Below are 26,780 nucleotides of genomic sequence, written 5' to 3' on the forward strand. Positions count from 1 at the left end.
TGATCTCTCCACCATGGCATGGGGACAGTGGAACATTGATTCTTGTAAATGCTATTTCCTGTCAAACTTGAGCCTTTGCAAAATTTTGCTTCAGCTTTTATTGTTACTAATGAGGTTCAGAATCTGTTCTAGTCCTGAACTGTGGAGAAAACCAACATATTTTTAAAAATCTTGATACTCCATCAACTAAAATTACCTGGCTCTTCTGTGGCAAATTGTAGCATCTTTGGTAGTCCCCAGTTTAACATTAATTTGTCACCTTCATTCTCCTTTTCCAATCGTGTCAGATATGATACAGGTCCACAGTCCTTTATCCTAAATCCTTGGGGCCAGTTGCATTTCAGAATTCAGAATTTTTTGGATTTCAGATGACTCTTCTCTCCCCCCCCCCCCCCATACCAAAAAACACATATGCTCAAGTCCCTTATTTAACCTGTCTGTGCAGTGGACTTTAGGACCAAGCAGCGCACCAAACTACGCACATCCTCCTGTATACTTTAAATCATCTTTAGATTACTTATAATACCTAATACAATGTAAATGCTATGTAAATGATTGTTATACTGTATTGTTTAGGGAATAATGATAAGAAGAAATTTTGTTTCCAACAAAAACATTCAATAAAACATAAAAATATACAGCCTCAAACGAACCGAATCAAACACAAGGTAAATGACTTATTGGAATAAATGTAGAATGTCACTGTCACTATAAAACTTCAGTAACTTGTCTTTGTTTATTTAAATCATATACAGTGGTAGTTCCGACTGTATTTTCTTCAGTAAGATGCTGCACAGACACACCACAATCAAGCTTCTGCAATAACTCCACTTTCTGCGTTATAGATAATGATAGATGCTTCCTTCTCTTCTTCTCATTGTTACCCATAGGGGTATCTGTGGCTCTTTTTGACATTTTCACAATGAAATTAAACACAATGTCAACAGTGAACACAAAATATCAGCAAACAGCAAATTCACGTGTAACCAGTATGAGTGCTGAGCCACAACTGACGTCTGGCGGGTGGCCTCTGCTAGTGCTGCCACATCACAACTGAGTGATGTCAGCTGTTGTAGAAAAAAAACTTTGGTTTTCAGAGCTTCTTGGATTTCAGAATTTCAGATAAAGGAATGTGCACCTGTATGTGCATTGCATCATTGAGGTTTTTCTCCTATATTGCAGCAAATTGCCTGATATTAAGTTCTGCTTGTTAACTTTTCAAATATTTTTAATTTTTTTACGAAATAGGGGAGTTAAGGGTTATGGGGAAAAGGCAGATAGATGGAGCTGAGTTACGGACAGATTAGCCATAATCTTATTGAAATGCGGGGCAGGCTCGATGGGCCGGATGGCCTACTCCTGCTCCTATTTCTTATGCTCTTATATTTGATTATAAATGAGAACTATTATACATAAGCATGACAAAAAACTGAACCCTGCTCTTGCACTCCTGCAATTCTTTCACTTAAAGACTCCCCTTTTCACTTCATCAAATGATAGAGATTGACAAACAATTTTAGGTTCACTTTTGCCTCACTATTGAAGTGCATTTTATTTCTAAAGGTAATGCATGCATTAATTCATGCACACTTCTCAATTCGAGCCCTCCTTGTGTAACTTTTACTACTTTGCTTTAACATTTGAAACCAAGAAAATTTGTTTTTATTGTGAAGCAACATCAGCTTAACCACAACAGACAATATCCTAAAGTACAATTTTTTTTCTTTCTTATAACAACATAATGAAAATCAAATGAATATATGTATAGTAAACAAGCAAAAATATTGTTATAATTATACTCTATTCTTGGTGCAACTGTAACGAAAACCAATTTCCCTCTGGATCAATAAAGTATGACTAAAAGGAAACCCTACCACCCCTGTCCCCTTTCCCCTTCCCAGCCCTACCCTCCCCTCACCCCTCCCCTATGTGCTGGTTAGGTCCTACTGCCCCCCACACTTAGTTCAGCTGTCAGTCTCTTCTAAATACAACAGTAATGGTTGCCAAGTTTTTTCAAATTCCTTGAGTTTGTCCTTGATAACATATCTTATCCTCTCTAGATGCAGAGTATCCATTAATGCAGCCAGCTATTGTCTGAGTGATGGCGTTTCCTCCTTTTTCTAGAACATCAGTATGAGTTTCTTTCCATTAAGTATGCCATAGGTCAGGAGTTGTCGCTGGCTAGCCTGGAATTTATTTGACCTCGCAGAAGTTCCAAAAATTATTAAAATGGGGTCTGGTACTATCTGAACCTTTAGTACCTTCGATAGGATCTCAAGTAATTTGCTTCCAATACTCTTGTATCCTGGGACATAAAGCATAACTATGTAACAAATTTGCCTCTGAGGACTTGCATTTCTCACACATTGGGGACACCTCTGGGAATATTTTATGAATCCTTACTTTTGAGTAATGTAGTCTATGTAGGATTTTAAATTGTATTAAACAATGCCTGGCATTGATGGAACAGGAGTTAACATACTCCAAAGCCTCATTCCATATAACCTCCTCTATCTCTGTACCCAACTCCTATTCCCACTCTTTTTTAATATTATCCATTGTTGTATGGCAGTTGTTTTGCATGGCATGATACAGACAGGCAATGATGTGTTCTCTTCCTAAACATGATCTTAAATGATTATCTAATTTATCAGGTTCGGCCATCTCAAAACAGAAAGATGTGATCTTATATAGAGTCTTTGCTGGAGATACCTGGAAAAAATGACCCTTTTGCAATCTGAATTTGTCCTGGAGCTGCTGAAATGACACAAAAATCCCTTGTATGTATGTCTCCAATGCTGCATATCCCTAATTCTCGCCATGCATCAAAGGCCCTTTCTATACATAAGGGGATAAAAGAGGGGTTCGCTGATATAGGTACAAGAAAAGATAGTGTTCTGAGTTTCAAATGCTTCCCCATTTGTCTCCACATCTGTATAGTGCTGTGGATAATGGGATTGCCTTTATAACAGGCTTTATTTAACCGAATAGGGGACATAATGATTGCCCCTATGGAATATGGTAGGCAATCGTCACGCTCCATCTCCAACCATCCGGGAAGTACAACTGTATCATCTGTCCAGTATGCTATATGGCTGACATTAGCAGCCCAGTAATAAAAAATAAAGTTGGGTAGTGCTAGCCCCCCACTAGTCTTATTCTTGCAGAGATGCTCTTTCCTAATTTGATGGGCTTTATAATTCCATGTGAAAGGTAGAATAATCGAATCTAATCCTTTAAAAAAAGGTTTTGGTAAGATAAAGGGGCAGGTTCTGAAATAGAGCAGTTGGGGAAGGAAGATCATTTTGACTGCATGTACTCTATCCACTAAAGAAATTAGGAGTGTCTTCCAAAATTCTATTTTCTTTTTAGTCTTTTCAATTAGAGGGGTAAAATTTGCTTCAAATAGAGAACTATAATTTTTGGTTATTGCAATTCCAAGGTAAGTAAACTCCGCAAGGTTTATTTTGAATGGAAATTGTTTAAGGCCCTCCTGTTCTTCTACTCAGACCAGGAATAAATCACTTTTTACCCCAATTAATCTTATACCCTGAGAAAGTGCCAAATAAGTGGACTATTTCCAGCAAAATTGGAATAGTAATATATGGTTTCATTACAAACAACAGAACATTGTCGGCATAAAGGGAAATCTGGTTGATAGTATATTCTGTATTGTACCCATAGATTTTGGGGTGAGAACGTATAGTCTCCGTCAGTGGTTCCAGGGTCAATGCAAACAATAAGGGACTTAATGCACAGCCCTGTCTTGTGGCCCTGTGCAATCTGAATGGTTCCGAGAGGATCTGATTAGTTAGTATTTTAGCACTAGGGTTACTGTTCAGTAGCTTAATCCAAGTTATAAATTTGTCTCCCATTCCAAATTTTTTCAAAACCTCATAGAGGTATTGCCATTCCACTTGATCAAATGCTTTCTCAGCATCTAAACTTAATATTATAAGGTCTTCCTTAGGATGTCTTGGGAAATGCCTTGTATTAAGAAGGTGCCTGATGTTATGGAAAGAATTCCTTTTAGGGATAAACCCAGTTTGATCTGAGTGTACCAATTTATTTATCTGCTGACTGAGTCTCCTTGCCAGCGTTGGCCCCTAAGATCCTACCTCCTCTGTGTCTTTGTCCTCCTTCAGAATAAGCATGATAATGGCCTCGTTCAGGGTTTGGGGTAACCTGCCAGTTTCAGATGACTTTCTGTACATCCTTGCCATATAAGGTGCTAATAAGTCACTAAACTACTTTTTTTTTTAAAAAAAAAATTACTCATTACCTATTACATCCGAACCTGGACTCTTGCCATTTTTCAGGGATCTTATTGTTCTTACTATTAGTCATTTGTAATCTCTGCTTCCAAAGCCTGACACTCGGTCAGCTGGAGTGAAGGTAGCCTACAGGTGCCCAGAAATGTATGCATGCACTTTAACAAATTTTCTTGAGCAACACACACCAAAAGCTGGAGGAACTCAGTAGCTCAGACACCATCTATGGCGAGGAATTATCAGTCATACTTCAGGCCGAGGTCCTTCATCAGGACTGAAAAGGAGGGGGCCGGGGGAAAGCCAGAATTAGGTGGGGGAGTGGAAGGAGTACAAAATTACTTTTTGTTAGGTGAGGGGGAGGTAGGTGGGTGGGTGGGGAAGGGGGCCTGAAGGGAGGAGCAGAGTTCCTCCAGCAATGTGTTTATTGCTCTGGATTTTCAGCATCTGCAGAATTTCTTGTGTTTATAAACTTTCTTGTCATTTTAATGTAAAATATTTTGTGATTCATTTGTATTTTTGCTCTAAAAGTAACAGTGAATTAAATCAGGAGTTTGAAGAAGGCAGGCAGCCATAAATTAACTAAATTAATGCCGCCTGAGCGTTAATTTTGGCATCGGCGGGCAGGCAGGATTTAATTAATATAATCACACTCTCAGTCCTTGGATCCTGGCTTCTGAGACAGCAGGAGTTAGCTGAATAAATCCAAGCTGGCTTTGGATATAAAGATGGCTAGAAATCCATGGATTAAGCTAGCCCTTTTTGAAAGTAAGACAACGAAATAATAAAATAGGATTGTAATAAATGGTATTTAAATTTCTCTTGAGATGTGCACCTGCTGATTTATTGGCCAAATAGGAGTTGAGAAATTGAATTATTGTGAAAGAAGTGAAGCATGGTGGTCACAATTCATTACTTTGGGATATGGATAAATTAATTGGATTATTTTTTTGTTGTTGCATTCACATTTTCCCCTCTGCTTTCTCTACTCACTTCACGTTACTATGCCACACCATATTGCATTATAGCAAAATTGGAAATCTCCAGTGTGTCATATGTTTAGCTTTGGGCATAATGCTACATGATGTCATGTGCTGATGGTGCAAAACAATGATTATAAATGAGAAAATCTGCAGAAGCTAGAAATGAAGGGTCTCGGCCTGAAACATCGGCTGTACTCTCTCCCATAGATGCTGCCTGGCCTGCTGAGTTCCTCCAGGATTTTGTGTGTGTTGCTTCACTAAAATTCTGTTTGCTCTTGGAATTGCCAGTCAAGTAGCTGACTAAAGGTGAATGGAAAATATATTCAAATAAATTCATATTTTGGCAATTAAGGCAGGAAGGAAAAAACCGATCGGGAGTAGGCGTGGTCAAAGAGAAAGATTAAAGATTAACTTGTCACGTGTACAGTGAAATATTTTCTGCGTCAACGACCATCACAGTCCGAGGATTGTGCTGGGGTAAGTGTCACTATGCTTACAGCACCAAAATAGCATGCTCACAACTCACTCTAACCAGGACGTTTTTGGCGTTTGGTAAGAAACCCATGCAGTCACGGGGAGAATGCTGTCTGCAAGGACTGTACAGTGAGAATTGAACCCCAATTGATGATTACTGGCAGTGTAAAACCATTGTATTAATCAATACACTACCTTGTCACCCTAGGTAGAGAATATATTGGGTTCTGGGAATCTAGCACCCACATCAGAAATATGGTAACTTTCTATTCAGACTTCTAAGTTTTGATGATCATCATCAAGGCAGCAAAATTAATTATGTGGTTTCTTTGTTAGTCAGGTAGTTATGCGAACTCCATATTAAATTCTAAATTGGCTGAAAATGACTACTTCCTCATAAAGTTGAGTTTCTCATACTGCCACATTCATTACTTGGAGGTGACTTACTCATTGAGGAATTTCCTAAATTGCAATTCTGCACAGATCATATTATGATATCGAGATAAAATTTCCCAGAGATTGGTTACTTTGTTAAGATTTATTCAGCCTTGGTTCGATAGTTCAAGTTTATTTTTTATATATTTTTAGTGTTACCAAATGAAACAAATAGCTTCTACAAGTTCTGGGGTGCAGCATATTTTGCTGTTTTGATGCATACACTGGATTTGACAACTAGTTCAGAACTAGTTTTACTTCCTCCCGGTTAAGTTTCCTTTCAAATTAAATTAAATCAAATTAAATCTCATTCTTTAAAAACTTAAAGAAATATTTGAGCATTGAACTGGGTGTAATAATATATTGATTATAGTATCAAAATTCTGTTGTTGATTGGGCCCATTGTTGTTTGTCAACTGTGCCAGTGATCTGGATGATAATGCGGTAAACTGGATCAGCAATTTTGCAGATGACACCAAGTTTGGGGGTGTAGAGGAAGACAATTAAAACTTGCAGTGGGATCAGGACTAGAGGGAAAAATGGGCTGAAAAATGGTAGTGTGGCGATGTGCTACACACACAGCTACCAATAACATAGAAACATAGAAAATAGGTGCAGGAGTAGGCCATTTGGCCCTTCAAGCCTGCACCGCCATTTATTATGATCATGGCTGATCATCCAACTCAGAACCCTGCCCCAGCCTTCCCTCCATATTCCCTGATCCCCATAGCCACAAGGGCCATATCTAACTCCCTCTTAAATATAGCCAATGAACTGGCCTCAACTGTTTCCTGTGGCAGAGAATTCCACAGATTCACCACTCTCTGTGTGAAGAAGTTTTTCCTAATCTCGGTCCTAAAAGGCTTCCCCTTTATCCTCAAACTGTGACCCCTTGTTCTGGACTTCCCCAACATCGGGAACAATCTTCCTGCATCTAGCCTGTCCAATCCCTTTAGAATTTTATACGTTTCAATCAGATCCCCCCTCAATCTTCTAAATTCCAACGAGTACAAGCCCAGTTCATCCAGTCTTTCTTCATATGAAAGTCCTGCCATCCTAGGAATCAATCTGGTGAACCTTCTTTGTACTCCCTCTATGGCAAGAATGTCTTTCCTCAGATTAGGGGACCAAAACTGCACACAATACTCCAGGTTTGGTCTCACCAAGGCCTTGTACAACTGCAGTAGTACCTCCCTGCTCCTGTACTCGAATCCTCTCGCTATAAATGCCAGCATACCATTCGCCTTTTTCACCGCCTGCTGTACCTGCATGCCCACTTTCAATGACTGGTGTATAATGACACCCAGGTCTCGTTGCACCTCCCCTTTTCCTAATCGGCCACCATTCAGATAATAATCTGTTTTCCTATTTTTGCCGCCAAAGTGGATAACTTCACATTTATCCACATTAAATTGCATCTGCCATGAATTTGCCCACTCACCCAACCTATCCAAGTCACTCTGCATCCTCTTAGCATCCTCTTCACAGCTAACACTGCCACCCAGCTTCGTGTCATCCGCAAACTTGGAGATGCTGCATTTAATTCCCTCATCCAAGTCATTAATATATATTGTAAACAACTGGGGTTCCAGCACTGAGCCTTGCGGTACCCCACTAGTCACCGCCTGCCATTCTGAAAAGGTCCCATTTATTCCCACTCTTTGCTTCCTGTCTGCTAACCAATTCTCCATCCACATCAATACCTTACCCCCAATACCATGTGCTTTAAGTTTGCACACTAATCTCCTGTGTGGGACCTTGTCAAAAGCCTTTTGAAAATCCAAATATACCACATCCACTGGTTCTCCCCTATCCACTCTACTAGTTACATCCTCAAAAAAATTCAATGAGATTCGTCAGACATGATTTTCCCTTCACAAATCCATGCTGACTTTGTCCGATGATTTCACCGCTTTTCAAATGTGCTGTTATCACATCTTTGATAATGACACGCAGTCTGTAAGTTGCACTCAATAGACAATAGGTGCAGGAGTAGGCCATTCAGCCCTTCGAGCCAGCACCACCATTCATCGTGATCATGGCTGATCATCCACAATCAGTATCCTTTTCCTGCCTTCTCACAATATCCCTTCACTCCGCTATCTTTAAGAGCTCTATCTATTCTTTCTTGAAAGAATCCAGAGAATTGGCCTCCACTGCCTTCTGAGGCAGAGTATTCCACAGAACCACAACCCTCTGTGTGAAAAAGTTTTTCCTCTACTCCGTTCTAAATTGTCTACCCCTTATTCTTAAACTGTGGCCTCTGGTTCTGGACTCCCCCAACATCGGGAACATGTTTCCTCCCTCTAGCGTGTCCAATCCCTTAATAATCTTATCTTTCAATCAAATCCCCTCTCATCCTTCTAAACTCCAGTGTATACAATCCCAGTTGCTCCAACCTTTCAACATATGACAGTCCCGCCATCCCAGGAATTAACCTCGTGAACCTACGCTGCACTCCCTCAATAGCTAGAATGTCCTTCCTCAAATTTGGAGACCAAACCTGTACACAATATTCCAGGTGTGGTCTCACCAGGGCCCTGTACAACTGCAGAAGGACCTCTTTGCTCCTATACTCAACTCCCCATGTTATGAAGGCCAATAGGCCATTAGCTTTCTTCACTGCCTGCTGTACCTGCATGCTTACTTTCAGTGACTGATGAACAAGGACACCTAGATCTCGTTGTACTTCCCCTTTTCCTAACTTGACACCATTCAGATAGTAATCTGCCTTCCTGTTCTTGCCACCAAAGTAGATAACCTCACATTTATCCACATTAAACTGCATCTGCCCACTCACCCAACCTGTCCAAGTCACCCTGCATTCTCATAACATCCTTCTCACATTTCACACTGCCACCCAGCTTTGTGTCATCTGCAAATTTGCTAAGGTTACTTTTAATCCATTCATCTAAATCATTAATGTATATTGTAAATAGCTGCGGTCCCAGCACCAAGCCTTGCGGTACCCCACTAGTAACTGCCTGCCATTCTGAAAAGGACACATTAATCCCCACTCTTTGTTTCCTGTCTGCCAACCAATTTTCTATCCATGTCAGTACCCTACCCCCAATACTATTTGCTCTAATTTTGCACACTAAACTCCTATGTGGGACCTTATCAAAGGCTTTCTGAAAGTCCAGGTACACTACATCCACTGGCTTTCCCATGTCCATTTTCATAGTTACATTCTCAAAAAATTCCAGAAGATTAGTCGAGCATGATTTCCCCTTCGTAAATCCATGCTGACTCTGTCCTATCCTCCCACTGCTATCCAAATATGCCACTATTTCATCTTTTATAATTGATTCCAGCATCTTCCCCACCACTGACGTCAGTCTGATTCTGCTTCCCACTCCCATTCAGATATGTCCATACATGGCCTCCTCTACTGCCATGATGGGGCTAAACTCAGGTTGGAGGAGCAACACCTCATATACCGTGTAGGTAGTCTCCAGCCCCTTGGTATGAACATAGAATTCTCCAGCTTCCGGTAATTCCCTCCCTATCCCTATGTCACTCTGCCCCCTCCCCCAGCTGCCTATCACCTCCCTCATGGTTCCACCTCCTTCTACTACCCATTGTGTTTTCCCTATTCCTTCCCCTTTCCTGCCTATCACCTCCCTGCTTCCCCTCCCCCACCCTTTTATCTTTCCCCTTACTGGTTTTTCACCTGGAACCTACCAGATGCCTTCCCACCCTCCCCCCACCTTCTTTATAGGGCCTCTGCCCCTTCCCCCTACAGTGCTGACGAAGGGTTCCAAAACGTCACCGATCTTTTCCACGGATGCTGCCCGACCTGCTGAGTTCCTCCAGCGTGTTGTGAGTGTTGCTTTGACCCCAGATTATTTTGCGCTGACTGGTCTATAATTGCCCCAGCATCTGCAGATTATTTTGCGCTGACTGGTCTATAATTGCCTGTTTTCTCTCTCCCTCCTTTCTTAAAAAGTGGGATAGCATTAGCTACCCTCCAATCCGCAGGAACTGATCCTGAATCTATAGAACATTGGAAAATGATTACCAATGCATCCACGATTTCTAGAGCCACCACCTTACGTACCCTGGGATGCAGACCATCAGGCCCTGGGGATTTATCAGCCTTCAGTCCCATCAGTTTACCCAATACCATTTTCTGCCTGATGCGAATGTCCTTCAGTTCCTCTGTTACCCTAGGTCCTCTGGCCACTATTACATCTGGGAGATTTGTTTGTTTGTTTGTTTATTTATCACTCGAGACTAGTTTATTCAATCTTCGCGGTACTGGCTTTTACACAGTTCCGTTCCCGCCCTCTCCGGGCAGAAATGATGTCAGAGGTGCATTACAAAAGTCTCTTCCCGTGCTCGGGCTTTCTCCCCTTGCTGGTGAAGAAGGCGGCCCAGCACCATTTTGGGGCTGGCCTCTCTGCCAACGCGCGTGCCATTTTGTGAGCTGGTTCGCCTGCGTAGAAAGTGGGTCGCCACATAACCCCCCCAGAACTGGTGATGCACCCCCCAATGTGGATCAGTCTCTGTTTGGGCGATTTGCCTCTGTGCCATGGTGGCCTGAACCTCGACCGGCTGCGCCAAGTCCACATGGGCCGGTTTGAGTTGGTTCACTGTGAAAACCTCCTCTTTCTTCCCCCCCCCCCCCCCAAATGTCCAGAACATACATGGACCCATTGTTCCTGATCACCTTGAACAGCCCCTCGTATGGCCACTGTAGCGGTGCCCGGTGTGCGCCCCTTCGTACAAATACAAACTTACAATTCTGCAGGTCTTTGGGTACGCAGGTTGGGATCTGTCTGTGCTGTGAAGTCAGTACAGGGGCCAGATTGCTGAGCCTTTTGCATAGTCTGTCCAGGACTACTGCGGGTTCTTCCTCTTGCCCCCTTGGGGCTGGTATGAACTCTCCTGGGATGACCAGGGGTGTGCCGTACACCAGCTCGGCCAACGAGGTGTACAGATCCTCTTTGGACGCTGTGCGGATTCCAAGCAGGACCCAGGGAAGCTCGTCCACCCAGTTAGGCCCTTCCAAGCGGGCCATGAGAGCTGACTTTAAGTGACGGTGGAAGCGCTCCACTAGTCCATTTGACTGTGGGTGGTAGGCAGTTGTGTGGTGTAATTGTGTTCTCAACAGGCTGGCCACAGCCAACCACAGGCTGGAGGTGAACTGGGCGCCTCTGTCGGAGGTAATGTGGGCTGGTATCCCGAAGCGTGCTACCCAGGTTGCAATCAGCGCTCGGGCGCAGGAATCGGCGGTGGTGTTGGTGAGCAGGACCGCCTCTGGCCATCTCGTGAACTGGTCTATCATAGTTAGGAGGTACCACGCTCCTCGTGACCCTGGCAGGGGCCCCACAATATCCACATGAATGTGGTCGAACCTCCGGCGGTTGGGTTCGAACTGCTGCGACGGGGCTTTGGTGTGCCACTGCACCTTGGCTGTTTGACACTGCATGCACGTTTTGGCCCATTTGCTGACCTGTTTGCGAAGTCCATGCCACACGAACTTGCTGAAGACCATCCGGACGGTTGTCCCCATAGATGGGTGCGCCAAGCCATGTATAGAGTTGAAAACTCGCCGCCACCAGGCTGCCGGGACGATGGGGCGAGGTTGGCCGGTAGCCACGTCACACGGGAGGGTCCTCTCACCTGGGCCTACAAGGAAGTCTTGCAGCTGCAAACCCGAGACTGCAGTCCTGTATCTGGGCATCTCGTTGTCTGCCTGCTGCGCCTCCGCTAGTGCTGCATAGTCTACCCCCTGGGACAGGGCCTGGATAGCTGGTCTGGAGAGTGTGTCCACCACGACGTTATCCTTTCCCAAGACATGCCGGATGTCCGTCATGTACTCGGAGATGTAAGACAGATGTCGCTGCTGGTGGGTCGACCAGGGATCGGATACCTTCGTGAATGCGAAGGTCAACGGTTTGTGGTCCGTGAACGCGGTGAATCGCCTACCTTCTAAGAAGTACCTGAAATGCCGGATTGCCAGATATAGTGCCAACAGCTCCCGGTCGAAGGCAGTGTATTTGAGTTTGGATGGCCGTAGGTGCCTGATGAAGAACGCCAGGGGTTGCCAGTGCCCCTCGATGATTTGCTCCAGCACCCCACCAACTGTTGTGTTGGATGTGTCCACTGTGAGGGTGGTTGGAACATCCGTTCTGGGGTGCACCAGCATCGCGGCATCTGCCAAGACTTCATTGACTTTAACGAAAGCGGCTGTGGTCTCTTCGTCCCAAGTAATGTCCTTGCCTTTATACAACATCAGGGTGAACAAAGGGTGCATGATACGGACTGCTGAGGGGAGGAAGCAGTGGTAGAAGTTCACCATACCAACAAACTCCTGCGGGTCTTTGACTGTGTTGGGCCGGGTGAAGTGGCGGATCGCATCTACCCCCTTGGTGGGCAGAGGTGGTGCCCAGTCTTTGGTAATCCTGTGGCCCAGGAAGTCGATGGTATCGAGTTCGAACTGGCATTTGGCGGGGTTGATCGTGAGGCCAAAATCACTCAGGCGGGAGTAGAGCTGGTGGAGGTGGGACAGATGCTCCTGACAACTACTGCTGGCTATGAGGATGTCGTCCAAATAGATGAATGCAAAGTCCAGGTCGCGTCCCACCGCATCCATTAGCAGCTGGAATGTCTGTGCTGCATTCTTCAGGCCGAATGGCATTCGGAGGAATTCGAACAGGCCGAACGGGGTGATGACTGCTGTTTTGGGGATGTCTGCAAAGTCCTGTATGTGTGGCACGGGGTAGCGGTCTGGAGTTGTAACCTTGTTCAGTCTGCGGTAGTTGCCGCATGGTCTCCAGCCCCCCGGCTGCTTTGGGCACCATGTGCAGGGGGGAGGCCCCTGGGCTGTCGGACCACCGTACGATCCCCAATTCCTCCATCCTCTTGAACTCCTCCTTCGCCAGGCGGAGCTTGTCCGGGGGGAGCCTTCGTGCGCGGGCATGGAGGGGTGGTCCCTGGGTCGGAATGTGGTGCTGTACTCTGTGTCTGGGCATGACCGCCGTGAACTACGGTGCCAGAACTGATGGAAAGTCCTCCAGGATTCTGGTGAATTCGTTGTCAGACAGCATGATGGAGTCCAGGTGTGGGGCCAGTAACTTGGCTTCACCCAGGGAGAACACCTGGAAAGTCTTGGCATGGACCAGTCTTTTCCCTTGCAAGTCGACCAGCAGGCTGTGAGCTCGCAAGATGTCCGCCGCCAGGAGTGGTTGGGCCACAGTGGCCAGTTTGAAGTACCACGTGAACCGGCTGGCGCCGAACTGCAGCTGCACTGTGCTGTATCGTGCTGCCGTTTGCGACCCTCGGGGTGGGTCCCGGCTCCCTGTTGTGGGTGTTGTACCCTGTCGGGGTTAAGACGCTGATTTCTGCTCTGGTGTCAACCAAGAAGCGGCGTCCCAACTGTTTGTCCCAGATGTACAAGAGGCTGTCCTGGTGGCCAGCCGCCGTAGCCATTAGCGGCGTCTGGCCCTGCCGTTTTCCGGGAACTTGCAGGGCGGGCGACAATGGCGGGCTTCTGTGCTGTTGGGCGTGTGGCTTGGTAATCTGTCTGACGGACGCCCCGCTCTCCCTCTTGGCTTTCCACAGCACGTTTGCCCGGGCTGCCGCCTTCCGGGGGTCACTGAAATCTGCGTCGGCCAGCAGCAGATGTATGTCCTCGGGCAGTTGAGCAGGCGTTCCTAGAGCAAACATGAGGCAGGGCTTGTGTCCTTCAACCAGAGCCAGCATCACATTCATTAGTGCTGACGGCGGCCTGTCTCCCAAACCGTCCAGGTGCAGCACGCAGGCACCTCGCTCACGCTGTGAGAGGCCAAAGGTCCCTATGAGCAGCGCTTTGAATGCTGCATATTTGCCGCCTTCTGGGGGTGACTGTATGAAATCCCCAACCCGTGCGGTTGTCTCCTGGTCAAGGGAGCTCACCACGTAAAAGTAACGCATGGAATCAGAAGATATCTACCGAATCTGGAATTGGGCTTCTGCTTGGTCAAACCACACGCGTGGTCGCAGCGTCCAGAAAGTTGGCAGTTTTTGTGAAACTGCGTAAACAGATGAAGAGTTGATCATCTTTGGTCCAAATCCCGTTTGGACCATCGGGGTCACCAATGTAGCGATGTGCTACATACAGAGCTAGAAATACCGACACGCAGTCTGTAAGTTGCACTCGAGACTAGTTTATTCAAACTTCATGGCACTGGCTTTTCCGCAGTTCCGTTCCCGCCCTCTGGGCAGAAATGATGTCAGGGGTGCATTACAAAAGTCTCTTCCCGCGCTCGGGCTTTCTCCCCTTGCTGGTGAAGGCGGCCCAGTGCCATTTTGGGGCTTGCCTCTCTGCTGACGCGCACGCCATTTTGTGAGCCGCTTCGCCTGTGTAGAAAGTGGGTCACCACAGTAGATAGAATTTACTGAAGACAAGTGTAAGGCGTTAAACTTTGGGAGGATCAACCAGGTGAGTGTTTTACATGTTGAGCAGAAGGGCACTGAGCAGTGCAGTAGAACAGAGATCTGGGAATACAGATCCATATTTCCTTGAAAGTGGTGCCACAGGTAGATAGACTTTTATTTTTTTTAAAAAAAAAGTCTTTTGACACATTGGCCTTCATAAATCAATGTATTGACTACAGGAGTTGAGATGTTAACGGTGAGACCTAATTTGGAATATTGTGTGCAGTTTTGGTCACCTACCTACAGGAAAGATATAAGTAAGATTGAAAGCAGAGAAAATCCTATAAGAATGTTGCCAGGACTTCAGGACCCTAGTTATATGGAAAGGTTGAATAGGTTAGTACTTTATTCCTTGGAACAGAGAAAATTGAGGGGAGATTTAATAGAGTTATACAGAATCATGAGGAGTATAGATTGCGTAAATGCTAACATGCTTTTTCTAGTGAGTTTAGGTAAGACTAGAACTAGAGGTCATGGGTTAGGGTGAAAAGTGAAATGTTTAAGGGAAACATGAGGAACTTCTCTCAAAGGGTGATGAGAGTGTGGAACAAACTGCCAGCACAAGTGGTGGATACAAGACATTTAAGAGAAATTTTTGGATAAGTACAAAAATTTTCTATCCAAAGATTTCCTTTGACACCAGCAAAAATGTGATGATTAACTGAGTACTGTAAATTATCCCTGGTGTAGGTAAATGAGTGGCAGAAGTGTTAGAGGAGTGTTAATTGTCATATGTCAGAATACGTTAATGGTGTATAAGTGGGGGAATGTAAATGCTGTGGGAGACCTGGCATGACCTGAATGTGAGCAAAGTGTGACAAAGTTATAAAATGTACTAGCAGCCAACCTTTGTATCGCATCCATGTCTTAGCAAAAGTTGTGTTTTAGCAGTGAATGAATATTCTGAGTATGTTAGTGGAAATGTGCTTCTCTGATGTAATTATTGGCCAAGCTCTCTCAGATGAATTAAGAGAGTCACTAGTAGTGAGATGACATTCCAAGCATTCTGAACAATTTTTTTGGCTCTCTAACCAAGGGAAAATTTTCCATTGGAGCTGCTTTAAAGCCAGAACCTAGAATGAATGAAGTGACAAAAAGGTCAAACAGGTTGGGATCATGGGGATAATGAGAAGTGATCTTATTGATTCCTAGGGGACTGAACATGATAAATGTTTGGGAGAAGTAACTGCCTTTGAGGGAGTCCGGAAGCAGAGGATGTGGTTTCAGAACAAGGAGTGCCCATCGAAGAGTGTAAAGGATAACATCTTTTGGGACTGAGTTTTTGGAGCTCCTTATCTCAGAGAGCTATAGAGATAGACTTTTGGTTTGTTTGAGGCTGAAAGCGATACAGTATGTCTGTATCAGTAAGCAAATCAATGTACATATGCACAAGGGACAGCATGTGGACTTGATTAGTTGTAATCCTGTAAAATATTGGAGCTAGCTTGAGGGGCTGAATGGCCACCTCCCACTTTTTATTGTCTTAGTTTTCTAGCTCAATGTTGAGATTGGTAATGTCAAAGACAATTCCAAGTATTTCTAGTGAGAAGCTAGCTGTGGTGGAACAACATCATTTGCGTCAAAGTACATAAATCAACAAAACTTTAAATTATCAGACACGCTAGATTTCAGAATTTGTGCATTTGTACAGTGTCTTGGAGATTTTTGTAGTGTCACAGTTGCCAACTATTGTTGCTCATTCACAACAGTCCCACGTGCTCTTATTAGAATTGTATCCTTCTATGCCTTGCCTATTTGAACGCTTCACAAATGTAGTAGTATCTATTTGTTGGGTATTTATTGTTAGTGGAGCAAGAATTGACTAAAATAATATACAGGTTTCCCCCACCATCCGAAGGTAGAGCATTCCTATGAAATGGTTCGTAAGCCGGAAGGTCGTAACGCGAAGAAGCAATTACCCTTTATATGGGAAAAATTTGTGTTTGCAGTCCCAAAAATAACCTACCAAATCATGCCAAATAACACATAAAACCTAAAATAACCGTAACATATCATTCCAGCTTTTACTATATGATAAATACACAGCCTATATAAAGTAGAAATACTTCTCTACAATCATTGCCTGCACTGTTCTCCGTAGCGAAAATCTCACGCAAGCGCTCTCGGCAAAAACATGGCGCAAGCGCTCTCCAGTAACCTTTAAGCTATGAAGCTGCCAAATCATACCAAATAACACGTAAAAATACACAGCCGATATAAAGTAGAAATAATGTATGTACAGTGTAGTATCACTTACGGGAATCAGGAGACAGCGCCAAGCACACTGATGATGGTGTGTTAGGCTGAGTCATCGGAGGTTGGGTTGGTGCAATGGCCCCCACCCTCTGGGTCGCTGACCGATACCGATCCGTGAAGAATGCAGCACATCAAAGCCGAAATAAACAAGCTAATTAATTAGGTGCTGCCTGGCACGTAAATGTCAGCCCAGATCAGAGGTGACGCAATTACAGCACAGAAACAATGTGTTTAAAATGTAAAAGGATGGAATCTCTCACGATGATAAAGGCATTTAAAGTAGATGCAGAGACTGAGCCAAATGCAGCAAATTGCAATGATTCTGTTCTATTGAGTTGATGAGAATCACTGCACATCAATGCCAAAGAGTAATATAAACTGCTAACGTTTGTGATTGCAGCCAGACATATTCCTTTCACTTTAATATGATTGTATGAATTTCTTTTGTGCTGGACATAATGTTTCACATCTGTATCTCTGGCTTAAGCTGCCTAGCATTAGCTGTTATGTATGCCCATCATTAATAGTACTTTATGGTCTGCTTTTATCTAAAGACGTTAAACTTCTAAATTTTAAATAAATCCTGTTCTTTTTACTTCCTTTCTTAAAATGCGGTAATGTATCTGAATTACATAATTTGCACCCATAATTTTGAATTTTAATTGTGTATTGTAAATGCTTTATCAAAAAGAAAAGTCATTATCCATTGCTGCTTCAAAGTTTTATTCTAATATTGAGCTGAAAGGTAAATAGACTTATTTCTTAAGATAAAATTTGTTCAGATAGCACTTCATGCCCTGGTACTTATGCCCTCACTTTATTTTCCAGCCCATTATTCGTGACGTGGAAGATTGGCCGTGATAAGCGGTTGCGAGGATGCATAGGTACATTTTCTGCCATGAACTTGCATTCAGGACTCAGGGAGTACACTCTTACCAGGTGAGTTATGCAGAGTTCATTTATTCTTTCTGTTTTCAAGCATGCTCACATCAGTACATTGGTTTAAACAGTATTTTCTGTCTATGTATCAAGGAAGGAAGTTAATAACTAATCATTTAGGTGGTGTGGGAAATACTTGTGTACTAAAGACAGGGTGTCCTGCATTAAGAACATCTGTCTTACTGACACCCCTAATGTGCTCCGACGATCATTCAGTTCAAATCTCCTCTGTTTATTCTCATGAAAGTTTTGTCTTTCTGGGCCTTTCTCCTTCTACTCCCCCCACCAAACTTTTAGCTGTTTATCAGTGTTTTGTGCTTTCTTCTTTGTAAATGTACAGTATGTTACCATATTGAGATTTCTTTGTTTATTTTCTGAGCTACAGACAAAATAAAACTGACGATGTCTTTAAAGCTAGAACCCATTCATTACCTGGAAATGGCCTGTAATCATGACGTTAATTAAATGACCTCTAGTGGTCTGGTATTTTGAGTATAGTTATATGAAAACAGTGGGGTTTTTTTGCCAGTGACTTCAGTTTTCTTTTGGAGATCTTTGGTAGGCTCAGTGCTGGAAATTGTAGTACTTAATGTTGAGGAGCTGTTGTCTACCTTGGTTTTTTTTTTAAGTGCATAATGCTAACTACCTTCGGAAGGCAGCTTCACCCATAATGAAAAGACACATATCCAAAGCTTTCTATTTGGAAAAGAAGCTAATTGATCAGCTTGATGATTTATTAGCAGAAGAGTTCTATCTTTGAGTATATCACTAAAAATATCAACAAAACTTCCAAGACTTATGGTGAATTCCAAGAATATTTCTAAAAGCAGAAAAAAATCAAAAAGCTTGCTGAATCTGCCCATGAGTCCCTGCAGAATTCCACTAGTATTTGCTTTATAAATATTAACTGCTTCAAGGTGTAGTTTGTTACCACACCAATCTTGGGGTGGGGTGGAGGGAAGAAGAGAAAAAAAACAGGAAGTCAGAGCTTTTAATATTGTTAACTTGTTTCCTTTAGAAGCTTATATTTATCAAGGAAACTGGGTCAAACTGAGCTAGATTCAGCCCACTACCTGCAGGATTCAGTGCATTTAACTGAAGTGGATGGAGAGCCTATCTCACTGTAGTTGGGCCTCGGGCAAATGTACTGCTGAGGTTCTAACTGTAGTATGCCCAAGTAGCTACTAAAAGGCAGGGGCATTTTTTAGATTTGAAATGCTTCTAGTATGCAAAGAATAGTCTTTGGTGCTGTGTAAGTTCTGACTCATGGAGTGGGAAAAGGCAAGTTTCCTTTGCATAATGCTGGGAAATTCCATGTGATCAGCCTTCTTCATTGTGGCTGGACTTCAGGGAGTCCAAAGCCAGATTTCACTTCCAGATGACATCTTTTATTCATGATTTCCTGGACTTGCAACAGGTTCTAGGTACTATCTGGGAATAGCTGAATGACTGCACAATTTCCTTTGGAGTAACTGGCTATAAGCAGTACATTTCAGCCCATTGTTAGCAAAACAGCTGTTTTTTATGACAATGTTAAGTAATGTGGAGAAGAAAATTGATATTACTGAATTTTTTAAAGTAGACTTAAAAGTGGTTTGCATCATTAATATATAGTGATTGACAGAATAGGCCTTGCCTTAATTAAGGAATATGCTGATTGAGTAGTTTAAGAACTCTAGATATTTGTTTTAAATACTTAATGAGTTAAATCCTTCACACCAGAGGTCAGTAAGTATCTATCAAGGGTGCAAAATTGAGGAAGAAGATTGAATTCCAGTGTCAGTGTATTTGTACTTTTTCAAAATTGCAGAATCATTGAAATAATGTACTGGGTGGGCACAGGAGTACATTCAGCCACAAGACTCATTCCTCTGAGATGCAGCACAGAGTGTCATAGGAAGTCATTCCTGCCTGTGGCCATCAAACTTTACAACTCCTCCCTTGGAGGGTCAGACACCCTGAGCCGATAGGCTGGTCCTGGACTCATTTCATAATTTACTGGCATAAGTTACATATTATTTAACTATTTATTACTATTTTCTATTACTATTTATTATTTCTATGACTATTACTATTTCTATTACTATTTATTATTTATGGTGCAACTAACAAAAACCAATTTCCCCCGGGATCAATAGACTATGACTAAATTTACTACTAAATTTATAACTAAATGCTGGACTTACTTGGGGCACCCATGTACAAAAGGTGAATATTTACAAATTCAGAATACCTTTTGCGTGATGGAGTCCAAATCGGTGAAGTAGAATTTCATCAAATTCGGGTTAAATTAGCCTCATTTTCATTTTAAAAAATGTTTTATTTGGCTTATAAGTCCAGCAAAGTTTAAAACATGTGCATATTCTCTTAATAGCAATGTTCCTCTTCATTCTCTTCTGATTTGACCGGGCCCATATTTCTATCAGGAATGGGTTCTTACATATTTTGATGGATAGTTACAAAATAATATTAGATGAATTCACATGACTATGTATTCTGGAACATTGATAGCTGGAATTGTGCATAAAAGAAAACTAAGTTTTAGTTGCAATCCTTACAAGTACAGACATTATTTTAACAGAATTTCTCTTGTTGAGTCACAAATATGTCAAATGGAAGAATGTTATTTGAAATGTTTAGGTACCAGAAATATTTGTGGAAGTTTATCAAAAATAATAAAATTCTATACTATAAATTACAAATAGCTTTTATAATGGGAATGCAGATGTTTTTTGAAATCAGCTGGCCTTTGGTTGCTTGTATGTCAACCTTTTTTTGTTATCCTCCAGTTATGCAGGTGAAATAAATAAATGTTTCTTCCGTAGCAAAATTAATTGATTCAAATTCTAATGGCAGCCATTTGGAAGTTGAAAGCTGGTTATAAAATGACCTTTGCTAATAAAGCAAATGCATTTCTTATCTTGGCCACTGACACTACCTTTCACAGTGGTCTAACTGTATTTTTTTTCCAGTTTGAATCTGGCTCCTGTGTCCATTTAACTGATTGCTGTGAAATTTCACCTGGGATGACAGTGAAGTCGATTTGGCTATGCCTTGGGTAGTTGGCTTCAGGCAGCAGCAGTGTTTTTAAAAAAAATAATAATAATTAACTGGCTTTTAGAGCTGTGATTGTAAAGTTTAGTTGCCAGTAAGTCCTTTTATTTCAGAGTACTTTTTTATTTTGAAGAATGAAGAAACTCCTTTTATCCAGGTTTTTTTTATGTCAAAAGCTTTAATATTGCTTGAGTTAAGAAGAATTGTGAACTGATAATTGGAATGCCATTTGCATTGTTGCCACCTGCAGTAAATAAAAAAAAAACTACTTTTTTCTGGTAGAATATTAAAGTTAAATTGTTCATAAACTGAGTAAGCCTGGAAGGCTCCTGTTTTTACTTGGTTGTAGCAGATTTTGAAGAACTATATTCTCTATATGAGCAAAACAGGATTGGGAAAAGTATTCTGGTACATACTGCCTTGACTGTGCAGTTTCTTTCAAAGTCGAAAACAATCAATTGGTATTTTACAGTCAATTTGTCCAATGGTCAAACTCTGAAACAAATGAATGAATTGCATACTGACTTTTGCACGTATTTGTGCATGTCCATTCAGAAAATTGAAACAGAAGGCATTCAGCTAGTATGGTACTGCTTTGAGTGTAAATTATAAATCATTGGGACCCCTCCAAATAAATTGATGTAGCCATATATTTAGTATTTTTATGTAAAAACTGCACTTTATGTATCTTTGCTCTTGGGTAATTGACAGAGCTGTGGACAGAGACTCACAAAACTATTAAATTCTGGAATTCTGCTGCATTTTTAGTTCTGGCAAAATATCCAAACTCATGGTAAAAATGGAAATTTACATCAGCCACAAATGGTGCATCATGACAAAGTGAAAGATTTTTTTCATTTACTTATCCTGTAACTTTATGAAGTCATCTGCTTATAGAAGCTATGTTAAGATCTTGTAGCCTTGATCCAACTTGATACTGTTGGGCTGATTCAGTATCTTGCTGTGTCAAGTAGCTTCTGTTTATTTAACCAGTAAGTATATTATCCAAGTAGTTTAAACTGAATAGTAGGTGTAGATAATTGATAGAATTTATTTCTGTGTGTTTTAGCAGGTATATTGTTGGTGCCAATATGTTAACAATGTGATTGCTTTTAATCTTATCTGCTCACGTGGTATTATGTTTTGTTGTAGAAAAGAGATAATATTGTGGACAACCCTTTTTTTAATTTCCATTGAGCGAAACACAATAAAACTGATAATTCAGTCTCTTGGGACATTTTTATGTACCAGCAGATTTCCAGACTTGTAATGTTGGGTGTTACTCTTTAATTCTCTTATCTTTTGAATATAATCTAACAAATTTTACAATGAGCATGATGTACTTAAAAGAGCTTTGTGAAATGGGGCCCGGTGTAATTGAAGAGTATTCAGGAAGCAGGGTCTTGGTGTTTAAAGGCAATGCTAGATATAGTACTGTTGAATTTAAAGAGAGCTAGGAAATGGAGCCTAGTGAGCCAAATGCCGAATCATTGGTGATTCCAATTGGAGACTGAACTATATGAATTTTCCTCTGCTGTTATTACCATAGTGTACATGTGCTGCTTGGGCTTGTAAGAACAGAAAATATGAAAATACTCAGGGTGAACATTGTCTGTAGAATGGGAAACACTATTAACATTTCAGCTCGAGGCCTTCCAATAAAACCAAACAGACCTTCCAGGAGAAGAAGCAATTATCTTGCACTTTCAGTTTAGCTTCCTACATTTGATGCTCTTATTTGGTCTTCTCTACATTGGAGAAACCAAGCAAGACAGGATGTCTTGCAAAGCAGTCACCCATGCCAGTCTGCAGAATGAAGTTGCCTCACTGACATTAATTCTCAGTTCCACTCCCATTCTGATCTCTCTTGGGTTTTGTTGAAATTATGTAGGAAGCCAATGTTAACTTGAGCAGCAACACCTTATCTTGCATCTGTATACAGGTGTCCCCCGCTTTTTGAACGTTTGCTTTACGAAACCTCACTGTTACGAAAAACCTACATTAGTTACCTGTTTTCGCTAACAGAAGGTGTTTTCACTGTTATGAAAAAAGGCAGCACGCGAAAAAAAAAAAACAGCGCGTGCCCGGAGCAGCCGCTCCTCCCCTGGATTTGGAACTGCATTCTCGCCGGCATTACTTAAGCACGTGCCTGTGAGCAGCCGTTGGCAAGATGTGTTCTAATGTATTGGAAAAGCCTGAAAGAGCTCGTAAGGGTGTTACACTTAGCATAAAACTAGACATAATTAAGGGTTTCGATCATGGTGAACGAAGTAAGGACAACATGAGTTTGGCTTGTGGAAATTGACGAAGATGATGTTGAAGAGGTTTTGGCATCCCATGACCAAGAACTGATAGATGAAGAGCTGATGCAATTGGAAGAGGAAAGGATAACAATCAAAACCGAATGCAGTAGCGAACAGACCAAAAGTGAAGTCGTTCAGGAACTGAACGTGAAGCAGCTGCGTGAGATTTTCGCTGCAATGATAAAGTACGACTTTAATTTTGAATGGGTATGTTGGTTTAGGGCATATTTGCAGGATGGTTTGAGTGCTTACAAAGAACTGTATCATCTAAAAATGCGCGATGCTAAGCAGTCAAGCAAGCCTTCCACATCAGCCACAGCAGACGACGAACCTCAACCTTCGACATCGAGGCAGGCAGACATAGAAGAAGATGACCTGCCTGCCCTGACAGAAACAGATGACATCCCAGTGTCCCACCACCCCAACCCTCGGGCTGTGGACAGATACTGATTCGCAGAGAATGAAGTGGTAGCCAGGATGCACCCAGCACATCTTTAAGAAAAGAGCCGAAACAAACAAGCTAATTGATTAGGTGCCGCCTGGCGCGTAAATGTCGGCCCAGATCAGAGGCGATTGCTAATTGCGTCGCCTCTGATCTGGGCCCACATTTACGTGCTGGGCGGCACCTAATTAATTAGTTATTTGTTTCAACTTTTTTTCTTAAAGATGTGCTGAGTGCATTCTGGCTACTGTACCACTGCATTCTTTGCGAATCGGTATCGGTTGGCGGCCCGAAGGGTGGGGGCCACTGCACCACTCCACCCTCCAACGACTCAGCCTAACACACCATTATCAGTGTGCTCGGCGCTGTCCCAATCCCGGTAAGTGATACTACACTGTACATACATTATTTCTACTTTTTATTGGCTGTGTATTTTTAGGTGTTATTTGGTATGATTTGGCAGCTTCATAGCTTAAAGGTTACTGGAGAGCACTTGTGCTGTGTTTCTGCCAACAGAGCTTGCGTGAGATTTTCACTACGGAGAACAGTGCAGCAATGATTGTGGAAAAGTATTTCTACTTTACATAGGCTGTGTATTCATCATATCATTCCTGCTTTTACTATATGTTAGTGTTATTTTAGATTCGTTATTTTAGGTTTTTTGTGTTATTTGACATGGTAGGTTATTTTTGGGTCTGCGAACACACACAAATTTTTCCCATATCAATAAATGGTAATTGCTTCTTCGCTTTACGACATTCCGGCTTACAAACCGTTTCATAGGAATGCTGTACCTTCGGATGGGGGGGGGGGGACCTGTACTTTATAGCCCTGAGAACTACACATTGATTTCAACAACTTCAGTACACTTTCTTGTTTGTATTGGTACCAGGCAGTTCTGATTGACAGGTCATCCACCTATAACATCAGTTCTCATACAAATGCTAAAAATCTGCTTATTACATCCACCACTCTCTTATTTCAAGTTTCCAGCATTAGCTATGGTCTGAACTCACTGTTCTTAGTTTGTCTCTTGTCCCTTCCTTTATCCTTATTGCTCTCTCCCTTCCTAAAAAGCAGTTTAACAACCCTAAATATTAGCTGTTTCTCCCTCAGCACCTGCCTGACCACAGTATCTCCAGCACTTGTTTATTTCTGACTAGCTACTATGCTTAATATTGCTTGTGTTATTGTTGTTTAACTATATACACGTATACTGCCAAGAGACAACTTTTTTCTGGACCAGGGTGTAAAGCACGGTAGTACACGTAACACACAATACTTAGGAAAGTAAGAATTAAATCTACAATGGAATTACGCATTGATAAGGAGAAGAAATTAAGTATGGTAGGGTACAGTACAAATTATCCGGTGACACTTCAAATGCAGTGCAGCAGTTCAGAAGCCCGAGGGAAGAAGCTGTTTCCCAATCTGACTGTGCCTATCCTTATGCTTCACAGTCTCCTGCCTGATGGTAGGATGTCAGAGGATGCTGGTAATCATGTTTGCATTTATCACCATCCAGTTGGGCTTTACAGCATTCCTTGTAAATGAAATAAAATCTAACTTGTGTATAATTATTCCATATAATATAATTGTGTTAAAATTATACTGTTTAACCCTCAAAACATGTTGAAAATAGGTGTACAAAAATAATGTTTTCTTAAATACTGATGCACAGTATTTAAATTCACTTGAAGAGCACTGTCTTGAGAGTAAGATCAACAATCTTTATTGGTTTGACATTGTGCCTTGTTAATGCTCTTTGTAAAGCTAAGTTGAATAGAGAACTGATGTTTGCATTGAAAAGGTATATTAGATGGGCTAATTGGTATCTGAGGGATGAGAACATTCTCCCCAACAGCATTGATGGTCATTATGTAATTTAAATCAGATGCATTGCAATGGTGCATCCAAATTTGTGAGTGACATGATTGAAGCTACTTTCAGTTCAAGATGGTGTGACAGTGCACCAGGTAGTAAAAGTTTAAAAGTTCTATAAGAAAATGCACAGTTTTCTGCCACTCTGTCAATAGATTTGTATTGTAAAGGTTATATGGGGAAACTCTGCATGAAGGTCTTTACTGCTAACCTATACTACCATTTCTGATGTTAAAATTGCTTTTTCATGTAACCATTGGTAATTCAAATGGTGTTGAGTGATGTTTGGGAAAATAACTTGTAGTAGATCAGGGAGAAATATAACAAATCAGCCCAAGTTTTTTTTAAATCGAAATTTTTACCATTGAGTCTTTGTGTAATTTTCCCATTTCCAATTTGAGTAGGTTTGAAGCAAGCTCGTGTAGATGGATTACCTGTCAAAGAAAATCACACATTGGTTTTCAAGTGTAAACATTTAACATTTTCCCAAGTATATGCTTTAGTAAGGCTATAGCATCTTGTGGTAGTGTTTGGCACAAGTCTCCAGCTAGCACTGAAGTGACTCCTCCCATTAATTTATTATTGTCTAAGATAAAATGCTTCAATGGCCATTTTGTTAGTTAGCCATTGTGCTTTTATCCCAGACAATAAGCTTAACCTTTTAGAATTATTTTCTGTTGCAGTTCCCAATTAATGCTACATGTTGGAGTCTCCACATGCATTGAATTTAAAGGGAACTTTTGCTCCTTGTTAAGTTATGAAGCAGTGCCTAATGACATCACAACCAGGATAATCATGCTTTCTCAGCAAACTTTAGCTAATAGTAGATTGATAAGGAAAGGTTTTTCTATTCCACCAAAGATATCCATATGAAAACTCATTTCTTGATCATTGTAAATGGTCTCTGTAATCGTAGCTAATGTATTTCTGTGGTATCTCAAGTATGGTTTTTTTTGTGTGAAGTCATCTGATTATTTTAAATCATAGTTGATCTACAGAAATTTTCAGTTTCTCTTTGTGGTTCAGGTAACTCAAAAATACCTGATCAGGTCCATCCTGTATTTAGTACCCCAGACATGAAAAAATCTCTGCATTCCAATGGGGAAATTAAAATTAGATTCCCCCCCCCCCAACTTTGTTGCCATGGAAGGCCTCTTATGGGTGGTTTAGAAAAACTAAGTGTAGTGTGCATCCTAATGGAAAAACCTATGCAAAATTTCAAGTTCCTAGGTTGTTTCATTACTGAGCTATGCACAGGACACACAGACATTCTGATTTGTATATCTTTTGTTTCTAGCACTGCAGTTTGTTCTTTGCTTCT

General features: G+C 41.8%; 1 protein-coding gene across 1 annotated transcript in view; it reads left to right on the forward strand.

The window, feature by feature from the left end:
* LOC140204290 (nuclear protein AMMECR1-like) overlaps positions 1-26,780 on the forward strand; it is a 97,420-nt gene that overhangs the window by 25,665 nt on the left and 44,975 nt on the right. Inside the window, exon 3 of the mRNA XM_072270886.1 lies at positions 17,669-17,779. Coding sequence (XP_072126987.1) covers positions 17,669-17,779 — 111 coding nt within the window. The remainder of the gene's footprint in view (positions 1-17,668; positions 17,780-26,780) is intronic.

The sequence above is a fragment of the Mobula birostris genome, chromosome 10 (assembly GCF_030028105.1).
Source record: "Mobula birostris isolate sMobBir1 chromosome 10, sMobBir1.hap1, whole genome shotgun sequence".
Classification (NCBI taxonomy): Eukaryota; Metazoa; Chordata; class Chondrichthyes; order Myliobatiformes; family Myliobatidae; genus Mobula; species Mobula birostris.